This window comes from Eleutherodactylus coqui, chromosome 4 (assembly GCF_035609145.1).
Source record: "Eleutherodactylus coqui strain aEleCoq1 chromosome 4, aEleCoq1.hap1, whole genome shotgun sequence".
In the NCBI taxonomy this organism is placed as follows: domain Eukaryota; kingdom Metazoa; phylum Chordata; class Amphibia; order Anura; family Eleutherodactylidae; genus Eleutherodactylus; species Eleutherodactylus coqui.
The window spans coordinates 51,896,638-51,913,447 of NC_089840.1; the positions used below are offsets into that span (position 1 = coordinate 51,896,638).

At 43.5% G+C, this 16,810-nt stretch overlaps 1 protein-coding gene across 1 annotated transcript in view; it reads right to left on the reverse strand.

Annotated features, from left to right (window-relative positions):
• The window catches only part of UMODL1 (uromodulin like 1), a 68,568-nt gene that overhangs the window by 16,648 nt on the left and 35,110 nt on the right, over positions 1–16,810 (reverse strand). Inside the window, exons 8-12 of the mRNA XM_066601538.1 lie at positions 11,995–12,249; positions 8,649–8,761; positions 8,204–8,399; positions 4,818–4,958; positions 1,265–1,756 (exon numbers count right to left, since the gene is read on the reverse strand). Of these exons, the coding sequence (XP_066457635.1) occupies positions 1,265–1,756; positions 4,818–4,958; positions 8,204–8,399; positions 8,649–8,761; positions 11,995–12,249 (1,197 nt within the window). The remainder of the gene's footprint in view (positions 1–1,264; positions 1,757–4,817; positions 4,959–8,203; positions 8,400–8,648; positions 8,762–11,994; positions 12,250–16,810) is intronic.

The following is a 16,810-nucleotide window of genomic DNA, read 5'->3' on the forward strand; positions in this document are numbered from 1 at the left end:
GTTTTGGCCCCTCCCCGCTGTGACGTGCCTGTTTTGGCCCCTCCCTGCGGCGACGCAGCGCGCGTCATTTCAAAATTTCTGGTCTGGCGGGAAGGGGGAGGGGGAGACACGAACCAAGAGAAAAACAAAACAAAAGCTCGGCACCCGGCGTTCCACATACAAAAATGCTCGAATCTCCCATTGCAGTCAATGGGGTTCGTTACTCGAGTAGAGCTCTCGAATTTTACGAAAAGCTCGACTTGAATAACGCGGACCCGAGCATGTGGGTGCTCGCTCATCTCTACTGTCTATACTAAGGCTAATTTTACACGGGTGAATGTGATATTAGGCCGTGAAACTTGGATGGATATCACACTCGCCAACATGCGATGTCCCCGCTAATGCGAGGTACTTTGGTATTAAAAACACCTCCCATCACTTCAAGGAAGTAGCGATCCTCCGCCGCGGCTTTTTCAATGGAAAGCCTTGCATTGCACTAGCGTGCACCTCGCAAGCCGTGTGATGCTTTGCCAGCCCCATTGATAACAATCGGTGATGCAAAGGGAACGTCCAAGGATAGGACATGCCGTGCAAAAGAATGGCCTTCATATTCGTGTGAGGTTCGTGTGCGTCTTGTAACACACAAGTCTTGTGCAATTTTCTCAGCTGTGTGAAAGCAGCTTAAGGGTGGACTCACACGGACGTATTTGCAATACGCAGAGAATAGAACTCACTGATTCCAATGGGTTCATTCTCATTTTGCGTTTTCGCGAGTGCATTCCATACACGTGCATACGAACACGGCATGCTCTATTTTATTGAGCACTTGTGCACCATAAGCCCCATATCCACGTAATTCCGCATTATGCTGCGCAACTTTGTGGAGAAACGAACACCTCTGGAACTAATTAGGCGGCACAACCTTGTAGATCACGGTGCAGGTGTGTCCTACGCCCATGGGAACGGTCCCGACAGTGCAAAAAGTATTGTAAAATGTACTTTATCCCGTGTGAGTCCGCCCCAATACACTGCAACAAAATCTCAGCTGTGCGAGCCTCTGGATATAAATAAGAATAGTTCCATTCACTGAACGCAATAACCAAGCTTTATTTGCGTGACACTGGAAAATTTCCGTAAGCTGTAACCATCCACTCCTCCTACCTACATCTACAATCACTCAACCACATAATGCAACATTGTTTTGTGCAAATGGCGCACGACTAAAATAAAAAAGGCCGCCATTTTCACAAGGCCAAAAAAATTTGAGAAGTAGCAAAATACATACCAACATTGGCCCGCATAAGGGGAATGGAGCAAGTGGTTCCCCGGCTCGTTTTCTGTCTTATCGTCACGTTGTCAGCGGTGGTCATTCCTTTATCGCTCGTGGACAGCTGTGTTGCTTTCAGCGGAGCGGTTGTGTTGATCCCGGGCGCACTAATTTTTGCAGTGGTGTTCTGAATAGTATGATTGAGGTTGCTGGGCACCATCTTTAGACTTTTACTGAGCGCCTGATCCGTCAGAGTTGCGTTCGTTGGTCTGTGTACTGGTGTGCTCAGTGTAGACTGGGCAAAACTGGGACCTCCAGTAACTCCCGCAGTGGCTGTAATGGGATTCCCGGGAGGTGAACGTTCCTGAAGTGTAGATTTGATCTTGGTGACATCTGTCAGGTTTCCTGGACGTGTTGAGGTTGTAGGTGAAGTGTCTACAGGACTCACAGAAGATCCTCCACTTGTGGGGTCTACGTTGTCCATCGGTGGTAATAATGGACCTGCATGTTCTGTAGGAGACACGGAAACCATTAGGTTTCGATCACATGTAGTAAAATCCACATCGTGAAAACCCAACACAGATTCACCTCATTCCTGTGGCAGAAATCTGAGGAAGAGTCTTGAATTTCTGCACAGGTTTGAACTCAAAGTGGCTATGGATCCAAACGTGGATTTCCCAGTGCAGATCCTGAATTGACCTATCAGCTGTTCTTCTGCACCACACGAAAAAATCCTCAGCGTATGAACTATGGCACAGATTCCCCTTGAAGTAAATGGGATGCTAGAAGGATACGGATTTTGCCGTGGATTTTGGCAATCCGCGTAGGAATCCGACCCAAAAAAACCCAGGTGAACAAATCCTTAGAGTGCCTTCACACATCACATATCAACTGCAGACTTCTCACAGCGGGGAAAGTCGCAGCAAATATGTCACAAATCCACAACTAAATGGTGCGGATCTTGTGCATTTACCACGGGTTTATGGGAATGTTCAGATGGCGAAACCATGGTGGAATATTCCACAGTGAATACTGCCTCAAAAAAATACCCCAAAGTCTGCAGCATTCTGACACGTTTTTGGCGCAACTCGGCACACAGATTTCACCCTGTCAATGGCCGAACTATGCATGTCACTACTTGATGTGGAAACCCACGGAAACACAGTTTTCCAGACTGGAATTCCACACCCGAATGTTGACCATCGACAGGGTGTTGACCATTTGACGCAGTTTTTAGAGGCAGTATTCACAGGGAAATATCACAGCACAAATATGGAGGCAGTGGATTTAGAAATCCAGAAATTTTCCACTTCACGTGGATGAGATTTTTGAAATCTTCAAAAGAGATCTGCACCAAATTCAGTGTCAAAATCCACATCAACATCTGCCCCAAATGATGCGGTTTTTGATGAAAATTGGATATCCCAGAAAATCCACCCCGTTTGGACATACTCTTAGGGTGCCTTCATATGTCGCTTATTTGCTGCAGATTTTGGTGCAGATCTGAAGCAGATTTCACCTTTTGATTGCATCCAAGACTGAAGAGATGAAATCTGCAGCAAATCACTGACGTGTGAACACACAAGAATCTACAGAGTGAATCTGCAGCTACAATATCTGTACCAATTTTGCCTTGAATTTTGATGTGGATTCACTGCGGATTTTACTCCCTTATTTGAAGGGGTGAAACTCCACAATGTAAATTGACATGCTGTGGATTTAAAATCCGCACCACAGCTCAAGTCACGCTGACGATTTTTCTACAGCATGTGGTTGGGATTTCTTGAAATCTCATGCATATTGTTTTAATGTAGCCAAAGAGAAGCTTCAGCATCACTGCTTGTTCTCCTGGCATCCACGCACCATGATGCCAGGAGTTCAGGAAGGTGGAGGTGCCGCCTCTGACTGGCTGTAGTGGTCACATGATTTCCTGTGACATCATCTGTTGCAACAATCACCGGGACCAGAGCGGGCTGCAGAATCTCGGCAGCCCTGGAGGGGTAAGTATAGTTCCTTTTATTATTTTATTATGTCCAGTTACCACACAACCCCTTTAAGAGTATTTTACGCTAGTCAAAGAGAAGTTAGTGAGATTTCTCTTGTTGTAGTAGTGGTGTTATCTGTTGTCAGCCAACTCCTCCAGATACAAATATTGTAAAACAGTAGCTTATCATTTTTCATCACACATAATAAGTGACATCTGTCGATTTCATGTCAGACTTTGAACATTGAAGTTAAGATTGCATTGTAGAGAACGAGTTTTATATCTTACCAATGCTGGAGGAATCCGAGCCTTCTAAAGTTGGGGCTCCACCTAGAAAATATATATGAGACACAGTATTCATTGATTGTGTGCTGATAGAAATGTCTAAATACATATAGTCTGGCCCATTCCATGACCTTTTACCACATTGTCCAGCACTCTGTGCACATTAATTTTTTAAGACAGTTTTATAGTGGTCAGAGCTCCATTTTTTGCTCCCAATCCCCTGTAAAGCCATAGTTATGTGATAAAATTCTGACTTCAGACACCACTAGGGGGAGCTCAGGAGCTTATTGTATACTGTATTGATAATGAGGCCAATGTACATACACTGAATGGCCACTTGATTATTGACAGCAGCCCTTTCACAATTCCAGCTTCCCTATATTGAAATTAGACCTGTGACCTGGGAGTGCAGAATAAAATCAAGTGACACGTTTTCCGGGGATCAGTTTCAATGTGATTCCACATTAAATGGGAAAATCTAGAAGATCTGAGCGCCTTCCAACGAGGCCTGATCAACGGTGTTAGGCTAGCGGGGCCAGGATTTCATACACTGACAACGTGTAAGGTTGCAGCGGTGTGGAGAGTATACTGAGAATGGTAGGATTAAGGAAAAACATTCAGCGAAAGGGGATCCTGTGGACGGAAACAACTCCTTGATGAAAGGGGTCAGAGGAGGATGTCAAGAATTCTTCTGAGGAACAGGCAATGCACAGTCAAGGAAATTACAGCTGAGTACAACACTGCTGCTCCAATTAGCATGTCCAAATCCCCAACTTGTCATTTTTTTAGCACGGATGAGCTATAACAACAGACGCCCAGTTCCAGCGCCATTGTTTTCTAAGAGAAACCAAGAGGCTACAGTGGGCTAAAGAGCACAAAATTGGATAATTTCGCAGTGGAAAGGCATCACCTGGTCAGATGAATCCAGATTTCTGTTGAACCGTGCTGATGGGAGGGTGAGAATTTTTGGCAGCATGAATTGCTGAACCCTTCCTGTCAGGTGACAACAGTTCAGGCTGGTGGAGTTCTGAAGGCCAGAAGAGGCCCAATGTGCTACTAGATGGATGCCAGTGTACAGTATACAGTAATCTCCTGAGCTCCCTCTAGTGGAGGCTGCTGGCAGACAGAATTTTATCATTTAAGTCCATAAGAGGAATTTGGAGCTCAGTATCAGAAAAACAGAACTTTAATCACTATAAACATTTATCAAGAAAATTCAACTTATTCAGATAAACAAAAAAGAAAATGGTGTTCAAAGGTGGACATTGACTTTAAGGCTGGCACCCAGGAGAGTCCTCTCACCCTCACAATTCCTCCCAGGCCTGCTGGGGTTTCTATCCACATATGATGGACGACATTCGCAAGTGTATGACCGGTCCAGATTCTTGCAGTCTGCATACAAGTGACAGTCATTGTCCACAGGTGTCAGGCACTCGTTTAAGTCTGCAAACAAAGTAAGATGATTTGGGTGAAGACGACAAGTTAATATGTCATTCCCTGCTTCCTCGTATATAATAATAAAATGTGGATGTACCAATATCATAGCTCTGGCAGCTATTACAGCGCTGACCACCAGATGGCTCCATCAGTGGAGGAAGACGTAATGCAACGCCCTACAGCACAGAGGTTGGCTGCTATGTACCTCTGCTTCATCCACCGCTTGGTTCAGTGGCTTCAGCTTGCCAACATGGGTGTGTTAATGTAGTGACCCGAAGCTGTGGCGTGGATGCATTTGAATGACTGTTCTGAGTGATTCTTGTGTGTGTCCCTTGTGGCGAGAGTAGAGAGAGTTAAGAAAATGTAGTCGGAGGTGATGGACGTTCCTGTGCAGGGCTAAGCGTAGAGTAACGAGTCTTCTGCCATGACAAAAAAAGAAGGGAAGCCGCTGAGAAGCCTTAGAACAAAATAGAAAGCTGGAGTGAATGCTGATTACTGAATCAGGAGTGCATACCCCACAAACGGTCCGAAGACGTCTGGAGTCCTAAGGGAAGAGTGTCTCCTAGAAAGCGTGTAAGATGGAAGGTGTGGAAGAGAAGTGAAAATCTGTAAAGGAAATTTGCTATTTCTGCACAGTATACTACTTGCAGAGGAATCAAAGCTGGAAACGTTGTTAGTAAACCGTGCACCTCCAGTTGGTTTTCTAAAACTTCATTACTGAACTAAGGTACTGGCGTCACGTGACATTCAAATTCTTCCAGCCTACGTTTTCCTATTCACTGCGGGCGACTGAGCTAGGCCAAGCTGGCACTGCTGGCGGGAAAGATCGCAGAGCCACCCCCAAGACATCCATCTTGTCTCCCCCGTGGTCTCCCCAATCATGGCGGGACTCCCGCTCGGGTTGCCTCATTGCATTAGAAAACCCAGAAAGCACTTGCATAATGTGAATGTGATCCGGTGTTAAAGCATTTCACCATGGAGACCATAAAAGAAAACTAAGAGAACCAGGCAGTGGAGAGCCTGTAAATTTGGGCCATTTTGCTTTTTTAAGGCCGGCTGCACACGAATGGGTCGAATTCCGCTGTGGAATCCGACCCTGACAGCAGCTGCTGTCCGCGTGTACCTGTCATTTTTATCATCAGGTGCTATGAGGTAATGCCCGCAGCACTCACGGGAAGCCCAGAGATGGGTGGAGCGGTCACTTGCACGCCAGACCGTGGATGGATTCAATATCCACTACCGAGAGTACTGATATAGAAAGATGTCTGACAGCATCCAGGGTAAGAGCTTATTCAGACAGGCGTATATCGGTTGGGTTTTCACGCCCCGACAATATACGCTGCCCCTCTCTGCGAGGGGAGGAGGTGGGGCGGGAGCTAGTGCACTGAGCTCCCGCCCCCTCTCCACCCTCGCCACTGTTTGCAATTGGAGGGGACGGGGTGGAACTTAGCTCCGCACCCGTCCCGCCCTCCCACTGCAAGCAGCAATCTGCGCCCGACAACTATAGCGTCCATAGGTGTGTCTCAATACGCATGCTCGCCGCTGCCATGTCACAATCATTGTGAGAACTCACATACAGGTACGAAAATGGAGCAAGCAGCAATTTTTTTCTCCGCTGGCGGAAATCGCAGTTCGATTCCGCAAGTGTGCAGAAATAATCTCTTTTCCATAGCATGAAACGAAGGGCATTTGCTGCAGAACTGCGGTGCGGATTCCGCAATGCAAATCCGGTCGTGTGCAGCCGGCCTAAGAAAAAAAAAAGGATTCAGAACAGTTGGAAGTAACAAAAACGAATGAAGGCTGCACGAAATAACGGACCACTTTTTACGGATTGCCCATGTGAACACAGCCTAAAGATTAGCGCATACTTGCGTTGGGAAAACGGCTGTTACTTCTGTAAACAACTGACATTTTGCTTTTCATCCATGCGGCCTCCGTATTCGATCCTTATTTGGTCCATGTGTCAGTTTTTCTGTGTATTTTTCCTGTCAGTAAAAAAGACGCGAGCCCAATGTTTTTTTTCTGCTTCTTTAGAAGCAGTACAGGAATGGCATCCGTGTGTTCGTTTTTTTTTCTCCCTATTGACGTGCGATGAGTTTTTTCACGCAGTCCATGTCTGCATGTCAAGACTGGTAGTGTGTGTTGCACCATAGGCTGCGGGCCCGCATGCTGTCCGTGTCTGGTCTGATTTTTTTTTTTAACGTACTACACACAGATGAAAAAAATAAATCCCTAGTGTGTTGTGGCGTCACTGGGATTTCACATACCACTCAAAAAAAAAAAAAAGATTGCTGCAGTGAATTGTGCTAAATGTATGGAGGAATGCACACCTCAAGACCGGCTATTGAGCATTTGAAGATATTTGCAGATCTGCTCCATAATTTTCCATTTTTTAGCTTTAATATTGATAAATCTAAAAGTTTAGGCCTCTCCCCAGGTTCAGGTGCGCGTTGCGTAAAAATTTAATTTTGGCGCAAGTGCTGATGTATATGTGAGGGTATGTGTCTTTGTGTATGTCATGTATGTGTCCTATTGTGTATGTCATGTATGTGTGAGTGTATGTATCTTATTGCATATGTCATGTATGTTTGAGTGTATGTATCTTATTGTGTATGTCATGTATATGTCTTATTGTGTATGTCATGTATGTTTGAGTGTATGTATCTTATTGTGTATGTCATGTATGTGTCCTATTGTGTATGTCATGTATGTGTGAGTGTATGTATTTTATTGTGTATTTCATGTATATGCGAGTGTATGTCAGGTATGTGTAAGTGTATGTATCTTATTGTGTATGTCAGGTATGTGTGAGTGTATGTATCTTATTGTGTATGTCATGTATGTTTGAGTGTATGTATCTTATTGTGTATGTCATGTATGTTTGAGTGTATGTATCCTATTGTGTATGTCATGTATGTGTGAGTGTATGTGTCCTATTGTGTATGTGTGAGTGTATGTGTCCTATTGTGTATGTGTGAGTGTATGTGTCCTATTGTGTATGTGTGAGTGTATGTGTCCTATTGTGTATGTCATGTATGTGTGAGTGTATGTATCTTATTGTTTGTTATGTATGTTTGAGTGTATGTATCTTATCATGTACGTCATGTATATGTCCTATTGTGTATGTCATGTATGTGTGAGTGTATGTGTCCTATTACGTATGTCATGTATGTGTCCTATTGCGTATGTTATGTATGTTTGAGTGTATATGTCCTATTGTGTATGTCATGAATGTGTGCATATTAAATTACCTGTGACTACAATAGATTTCGTGTCAACGTGAAACTCATTACTGAATGCTGAGAACGACGCTGCCGTGACATTTACTGGGTGTTCGGAGTCATTAACAATTATTCGGAACTGGACGATAATGCTGCCTGCAGTCAGTGACTCCACCTCCACCGCCACCCGCTCCGGAGGAATTTCATTGGACAACGACTTCTTTACCTAAAAGTCATGAACAAACATAATACATTATCTCGGGGGTCCTAGCTTGCTCTTCACATCTAGAGGTGCTGTCAGTAGATGGTTCTGGACATACAGTGGGAAGCAAGCAACAGCAGAGCACAGCTGTTCTGACTTGATGAATAAACTCTGTCTGCAAGCACTCTCCACTAGGGGGAGCTAATGAGGCCCCAAATCCTTGTCATATACAGTACTATTGAGGAGCACTAAAAGGAAGAAACATTCCGGTACCTCTGAAATAAATTTCTTAAGAAATGCGTCATATTCTGTAGAGTTGGGGTCCTGCAGAGATTCAGTGAGATTCCAATTGTCAATCTTCAGAGTTGTGTTCACAATGTGCGCCTCTGGAAAGAAGAATGAGAGAACTAACTGCTAACAGGTGAGATGGAAGACATACAGTATTATAGCACAGTCATCAAAGTGTACATAGGAGGCAGTATTATAGTAGTTATATTCTTGTACATAGAGGGCAGTATTATAGTAGCTATATTCTTGTACATAGTAGGCAGTATTATACCGTGTTTCTCCAAAAATAAGACACTGTCTTATATTTTCTTTTGCCCCAAAAAGGGCACAGTGTCTTATTTTCGGGGGAGGCCTTTTACTTACCTGGTCCTCGGCGTCCCGATTCCTCCTGATGGTGTCCGGTAGTGGCGCGGCGTCCTCCTGGTCTTACAGATGCCTTCTGCTGACCACGGGGCTTTGAATACCCCACCTCCAGCAAAGCGAGCGCTGTGATTGGCTAATCGAGCGCTGGCAGCCAATCACAGCCGGCGCTCGATGAGCCAATCACAGCACTTGCTTTGCTGGAGGCGGGGTATTCAAAACCCCTTCGCCAGCAGAAAACAGCTGTAAGACGGATAAGGACACCACCGGGACATCGCTGATGCTGACACCGCCGGGACACTGCCGATGCATATACCGCCGACCATGTTTTTTTTTTTTATTTTATTTTAAATGGAGCACCCAAGATAGGTCCTATTTTCGGGGGAGGCCTTATATTTCAAGCCTCCCCTAAAAACCCGATAGGTCTTACTATCGGGGTAGGACCTTTTTTCGGGGAAACATGGTAGTAGTCATATTCTTCTACATAGGAGGCAGTATTATAGTAGTTATATTCTTGTACATAGGAGGCAGTTTTATAGTAGTTATATTCTTCTACATAGGGGGAAGTATTATAGTAGTTATATTCTTGTACATAGGAGGCAGTTTTATAGTAGTTATATTCTTCTACATAGGGGGAAGTATTATAGTAGTTATATTCTTGTACATAGGGGGTAGTATTATAGTAGTTATATTCTTGTACATAGGTGCAGTATTATAGTAGTTATATTCTTGTACATAGGGAGCAGTATTACAGTAGTTACATTCTTGTACATAGGGAGCAGTATTATAGTAGTTATATTCTTGTACATAGGAGCAGTATTATAGTAGTTATATTCTTGTACATAGGGGGCAGTATTATAGCAGTTATATTCTTGTACAGAGGGGGCAGTATTATAGCAGTTATATTCTTGTACATTGGGGTCAGTATTATAGTAGATATATTCTTGTACATGGGAGGCAGTATTATAGTAGTTATATTCTTGTACATGGGAGGCAGTATTATAGTAGTTATATTCTTGTTCATAGGGAGCAGTATTATAGTAGTTATATTCTTGTACATAGGAGGCAGTATTATAGTAGATATATTCTTGTACATGGGAGGCAGTATTATAGTAGTTATATTCTTGTACATGGGAGGCAGTATTATAGTAGTTATATTCTTGTTCATAGGGAGCAGTATTATAGTAGTTATATTCTTGTACACAGGAAGCAGTATTATAGTAGTTTTATTCTTGTACATAGGGGGCAGTATTATAGTAGTTATTTTTTTGGACATAGGATACAGTATTATAGTAGTTATATTTTTGTACATAGGGGGCAGTATTATAGCAGTAATATTCTTGTACATAGGGGGCAGTATTATAGCAGTTATATTCTTGTACATAGGTGGCAGTATTAAAGTAGTTATATTCTTGTACATAGGGGGCAGTATTATAGTAGTTATATTCTCATACATAGGGGACAGTTTAATAGTAGTTATATTCTTGTACATAGGGGGCAGTATTATAGTAGTTACATTCTTGTACATAGGGAGCAGTATTATAGCAGTTATATTCTTGTACATAGGGGGCAGTATTATAGTAGTTATATTCTTGTACACAGGAAGCAGTATTATAGTAGTTATATTCTTGTATATAGGGGGCAGTATTATAGCAGTTATATTCTTGTACATAGGGGGCAGTATTATAGCAGTTATATTCTTGTACATAGGGGGCAGTATTATAGCAGTTATATTCTTGTACATAGGGGGCAATATTAAAGTAGTTATGTTCTTGTACACAGGAGGCAGTATTATAGTAGTTATATTCCCGTAAATAGGGGACAGTTTAATAGTGGTTATATTCTTGTACATAGGGGCAGTATTATAGTAGTTATATTCTTGTACACAGGAGGCAGTATTATAGTAGTTATATTCTTGTACATAGGAGCAGTATTATAGCAGTTATATTCTTGTACATAGGGGGCAATATTAAAGTAGTTATGTTCTTGTACACAGGAGGCAGTATTATAGTAGTTATATTCCCGTAAATAGGGGACAGTTTAATAGTGGTTATATTCTTGTACATAGGGGCAGTATTATAGTAGTTATATTCTTGTACACAGGAGGCAGTATTATAGTAGTTATATTCTTGTATACAGGGGGCAGTATTATAGTAGTTATATTCTTGTACATAGAGGCAGTATTATAGTAGTTATATTCTTGTACATAGGAGCAATATTATAGTAGTAATATTCTTGTGCATAGGGGGAAGTATTATAACAGTTAGATTTCCATATATATCAGATGGTATTATAGCATAGCAGTTTAAATTTTGTCTATGGGTGTATTAGTATATTAGTTATTGTTGATGTAAAATCCAATGACTCAGTGGGTTTCTAAACCTTTAATATAGCTAAACTGCCCATAAGTGTATTGTCTATAGGTGATCAATAGTTGATCAGCTTTGGTCAGTTGCTGAAGACCATGACCGATCAGCTGTTACACATGGTCGTAGCGGAAGTCTCTGCTCTGACCTCTGTGCAGTGGCCGGCGCTTGTAATTGCAGGCATGGCTCCCATTGATTTCAATGAGACCTCTGCTTCCTTTCCAATCTTTATGTAATTGCGGCACTGTCAGAGGGTGCACAATCAGCTGATTGGTCAGAGTCCCGAGCGACGCATCCCAGCCGATCAACAATTGATGACCTATTCTGAGGATAGATCATCACTAGTATTTTCCCCAGAACCCCCCATTGTAGGAGAAAGAGTTGGCCACACCAAGCAATTTTGTTATTCTGACTATAGAGAATTTACATCACCAGGCTGCCATCTGGTTGATGTGTGGGGGCATTGCATCGTCATGCTTAGTGTTTAACCTGGTGCTTAATGAACTCGATCTGCAGTCTCACAATGTTTTTGAATTATCAGGGAGCAATTACTGTAAATTTAGCTGTAATCTCACAAATGATATTTGATAAGCCTATGAAATTACCTGTTTTTGCTCTTCCATTCCACACTTGTATCAGTCCATTGCAGTCATTAAATGTCACCTGTACAGTGTATAAGTCCCCTGCCTGGAGTCCATCTATTCCCATTGTGGTCCCTCTGATAGTTTTACTGTGATGAAATCCCTTTGATGATACTTGTACATTATATGCGTAATTCTCAGGGCAGTCCGTGTTCCAGTGTATACAGAAGCCACTGCTGGTCACGTTGGTGATACTGTGATTGTAGAACATGGAGCAATCTAGAATGGCGGAAAGAGGTAAAAATTAATAATCATCTATATTAGATTACTGCACATTACGTAAAACAAGAGTATTCACCCATAAAATCCTTTAAGTGTCGGTTCATTTCTTATTATGTCTGTACAGCAGTTGGAGTTCCACATTTCTGGTACAGAGCTCCAAATTCCCTACATGAAGTTGAAGGGGTATTCCGGTGACATTAAGTTATCCTCTTTATATAGGATAGGGGATGTTATGGGAATAATATCATATTCCAGATGAGTTCACTGATCTGCTCCAAATTGGTTATAAATAATAAGACGTTTGCATGCATGCAGATGTATTTGAGTCTGAGCCCTTGTTGGTCATTCTCTAATACCTTTCTGGTTTATTCATATCATAAGGGTACAGATATAGTTGGACATTGACGCATCAATACAAATGCACGCCACCAACATCATTATAACTCATGTTTGGCTTAGTATGTAATGACTCTATGATTAACATATGTTAATTCTCCAGGTGTATGTCGCTACCAAACACGTCACCTCTAACTAGATGAGAGCAAACCACACTTATACTGTGTTCATTGTGCAAGTATCTCTTCCTTATCAGTGCTGGGGGGTCCAGTGTTCTTTCTAGATAGGTTTCTTGTGAGAAAGCTGCTGGGGGGTGTAGCTTCAACATTCTGCTTGCACATACCAGGGTATAATATTGAGCTAGTTAACCATTTAACTGCTAGCCATCCCCTATTAAGGTAGATATAGGAATATATATATATATATATATATATATATATATATATATACACACACACACATATACGTGTTTGCCAAGTCTGATTTAAGAAACACATTTATTATTACTTTAACAGGGATAACTAGCAGAATGGAATGGAATGGCAGTGGGCATGCTTGGCCACCACTATTAATTTCAATGGGAGTACTGAAATAGCCTTGTTAAAGCGATTGGCAATCTTCTGCACTCTTATTGAAATTAATAGAGTAGTGGACAAGCATGTGCATTGCTGTTTCATTCACTTTGGCAGTCCCTCGTGGGACACAGGCCCCCCATTCTGGCTATTGGTGGGATAACTTAATGTCACCAGAATAACCCTTTAAGCTATACCATTCTGACCACAGACAGCACTAGGGGGGCTCAGGAGTTTACTAAATACTCTATATACTCAATAATAACACAAAAAGATCTTGAACTCCCACTAGTGGTGGCTGCAGGCAGTCTAAGAGCTCATTCACATTAGCGCTTTGGGTTTAGAGCAGGAGAATGGAACTGTTATATGAAGGAACCAAACAGTGCCAAATGAACTCTGACTATAATGGGGTCCCTTTGATTTCTGTCTGTCTGGCATTTTACAGGATGTAATAACGCTTCATATAGCGCTATTTTGTCATGTACTTTAACGGAAATCAGTGATGGAGGCTTTAAATAGAAACTAACGTGCTGATGTGAACAGAGCTTAGGAGAAGTCCACATCACGTTTCTAATGAATGTAATGTATGTAATAAATGAAAAAATGTATACAAATATATACAGTTTTCAGTATACAGTAGCTGTATGTCTTCCGGCTGCTGACCTACTCGGAAGCATGGCCTGGAGCTCCTGAGACCGCGGGGAAACCCCAGCACCTCCAGAAGCAAGGCAGCAGCTACACCTGGGGAACCTCCTACGCCAGCGGTGAGTTCCTCGGCGATACTGCCCGACACACCGCAGCCCTCACCACCCACCACTCGTGGCCCATTCCTAAATTCCATCCTGGGCCAGCCATCTCAGAAAAGCTGCTTCCAACAGCCACACCAAACCTGCAGGTGGCAATCTGCTCTCTCAACCCCCATGCTTCCGTGCGCCGCCGGCGGTGAACATTTGCCTGTCTGACAGGAGCAAGAACCCTGCCGGCACTCTCATTGTGCTGAGAAGGGGAATCCCTCTCTACTCCGCTGAGAAGAGATAAATTCCCACACCCGACAGATCTTATGCGGGAAGAAGAGAGAGAGCTTGACTCTCATTGATGTTGGGGCCCCACTGTGCCTTCAGCATGTGCTGCTCCATCCAAGGCACCGCCATCTTGCCTCCCTAGCTGCACCTGCATCCCTATGTGTGATATATAGAGATTGATAAAGTGTCTCTTCAGCTGTCCAGTATCAATCAGCTGCCATTCAGGACACTAGAAAAGTTGAGCTGACATCCTTCCCACTTGAATTCCTTTCTTACTAGGCGACAGAGATGAGCTTTGGAAGTGATCTATAGAGATCAATCACCTGTTGCTAATCTAAAAAGGGAAGGTGTGAAGATAGATATTGTGATGTAGAGACTTTAGGCTGTAAGACATTCTGTATACGTCTCAGCGTCCATTTTTATGTCAGCCCATTCAGTATGCTGGCTGTATGGTGGCTATTGTATGCAGTTAGCTAGCATTTGTATTTGTTAGGATACTAAGTGCCCCTTTAATTCAAATCTCTCATTTCCACCTCCAATACTTCTCCAGAGGAGCTCCAGTCCTCTGGAACGCACTACCAAAGGCTATCAGGGCAATCCATGACTCACAAAACTTCAGGCGTGCTCTAAAAATGTACCTCTTCAGGGAGGCATACCATATCTCCTAAACCAAACCCCTCCATACGCCGCCTGATAACATGCTCCCTGTCTTCGCTGACTACAATCCCTGCTAGCCACCATCAACTGCCCCCTGCAGTCACACTGATTCAGCCACCATACGGCTAAGTCTGACCATTGTCTGTGTATAGCACTCCTCACTCTCCACCTCGCCATACCGTGCACATCTCCAGCCCCTTTACCTTCTGTATCCCCCCATTACTTGTAGTATGTAAGCTCGTTGGAGCAGGACCCCCACCCCTATTGTTTCCATCAACTGATTACTATGTAACCGTGGTTCTGAAATTTTTGTACTTTGGCTTACTGTATTGGGTCATCTGAAGTCCCTAGCCAGATATGAATTATATTTTCAGAATCAGGCAGGCCAGCTGAACAAAACGCATCCACACATGTTGCCATACAAACTCAGTAACACCCTCAACTACGTATCCCCATACCCGCCGAGATTTGGCCAAAATGGAGAATTATGATTTTTCAGAGCTCCTACGAACCCGCGCCCTTCTTTGTATGATCTCAGAGGGGGCAGGGAGAAGGTGCGCACTGAGGGATTCTTTATAATGTGGGACCTCACAGTCCCTAATTGTCCGCTGCGGTATATGGACTGTCCCGTTGTTTCTAGGAACTCCGCCGAACAGACCCTTTGGGCTGTGTATCCCAAAATCTGGTAACTTTTTTTAAAATTTCTCCCATTTATTTTAAAATATTGTCTTGGTGTGTATTAATACTGTATTCCATTATACTCCCGCGTAACAACCTTTTTTTGTATATCTTTTGTACATATCTATATTTTTCACCGCTAGACCTTTTCTAGAATAAATCTACAATTTATAAGTCAGCCTTGCCTGTTTTAAAGCGAATTATAACTTTGAAGATTGTATTTATAATTCAAAAGTCTGGGTCCCAGCTTCCCTTAACAGCTAGTGGTGGCAGCGTGTATCTGTGGGGGCATTGTAGAGCTCTGGAGTGCGTAAGAATGGATCAGGTTGTGATTTGTGCTTTCGGTCTGCTTGTGGCAGGACCCCGGGAAAGCTGGATACAAACCGGCCGGTATTCTAATGACCCTAAGCTTGCAGTCTCCCTAGAGTGATCGACCGAGGTTCTGCCGTGATGTTGGTAGTGGCAAGTGCACTCCGAATAGTCGACCCATGAGTAATTTGGGACAGAGAGGGAGCAATAGGTATCATCCCCTCTCCTCTCCCTCCTGTATGTGAAGCTATGCATAACACTTACACAGTGCTTGCAACAGTAGTTTCATCAAGGTGAAACACACTACCAGCCATCATGCTACTACCTTCTGCTCCTCAAGCCATCCTTAGCACCCAGTCTCCATGCCCTATGGCATCGGTACCAATCAACTCCTGCTCCCACCTGGCTGCTCCCCACTGCTCTGCCCTTCCACCAGGAGAAGAGGATACACCAACACCGCTGATTTGCCAGGACAAAATTCTACTGATATCAAATGCCCGGACACCTCCGCACTCACCGGTACGCCGCGAGGGTCCGCCCGACCACCAGGACAAGTCCCTAAAACGACACCGCAGCCTCCCACGGACTTCACTATAAACTTCTACTGAGGCCGGATGCCAGCATAAGATCTGCAAAAGTCTGCCTCCCTGCTCGATTCCATTCCACACGTCCCACTACCTGAACTGATTGCTTCCTCCTACCCATCATTCATCATTCACGCTTAACCAATCTGCATTGGCTGCTTCTTCTCTTCACTGCATGTGCTTCATAATTTGCAAGGGCTGCATCTCCACTCTACTGCTTTTGTTTATGCATATGTATTTTCTCCATACGCTGTATTAATCACTCCCCTCCTCCTTCGCCTAACTTTCACCACCCCCAAAAGCCTGCTCCACATACACCGGGCCTCTCTTACCCAATTTTTCATTTGAGCGAGCCACGCTGCTGGACATGGCAGCTCGACGGGGCAGGAGACAGGAAAAC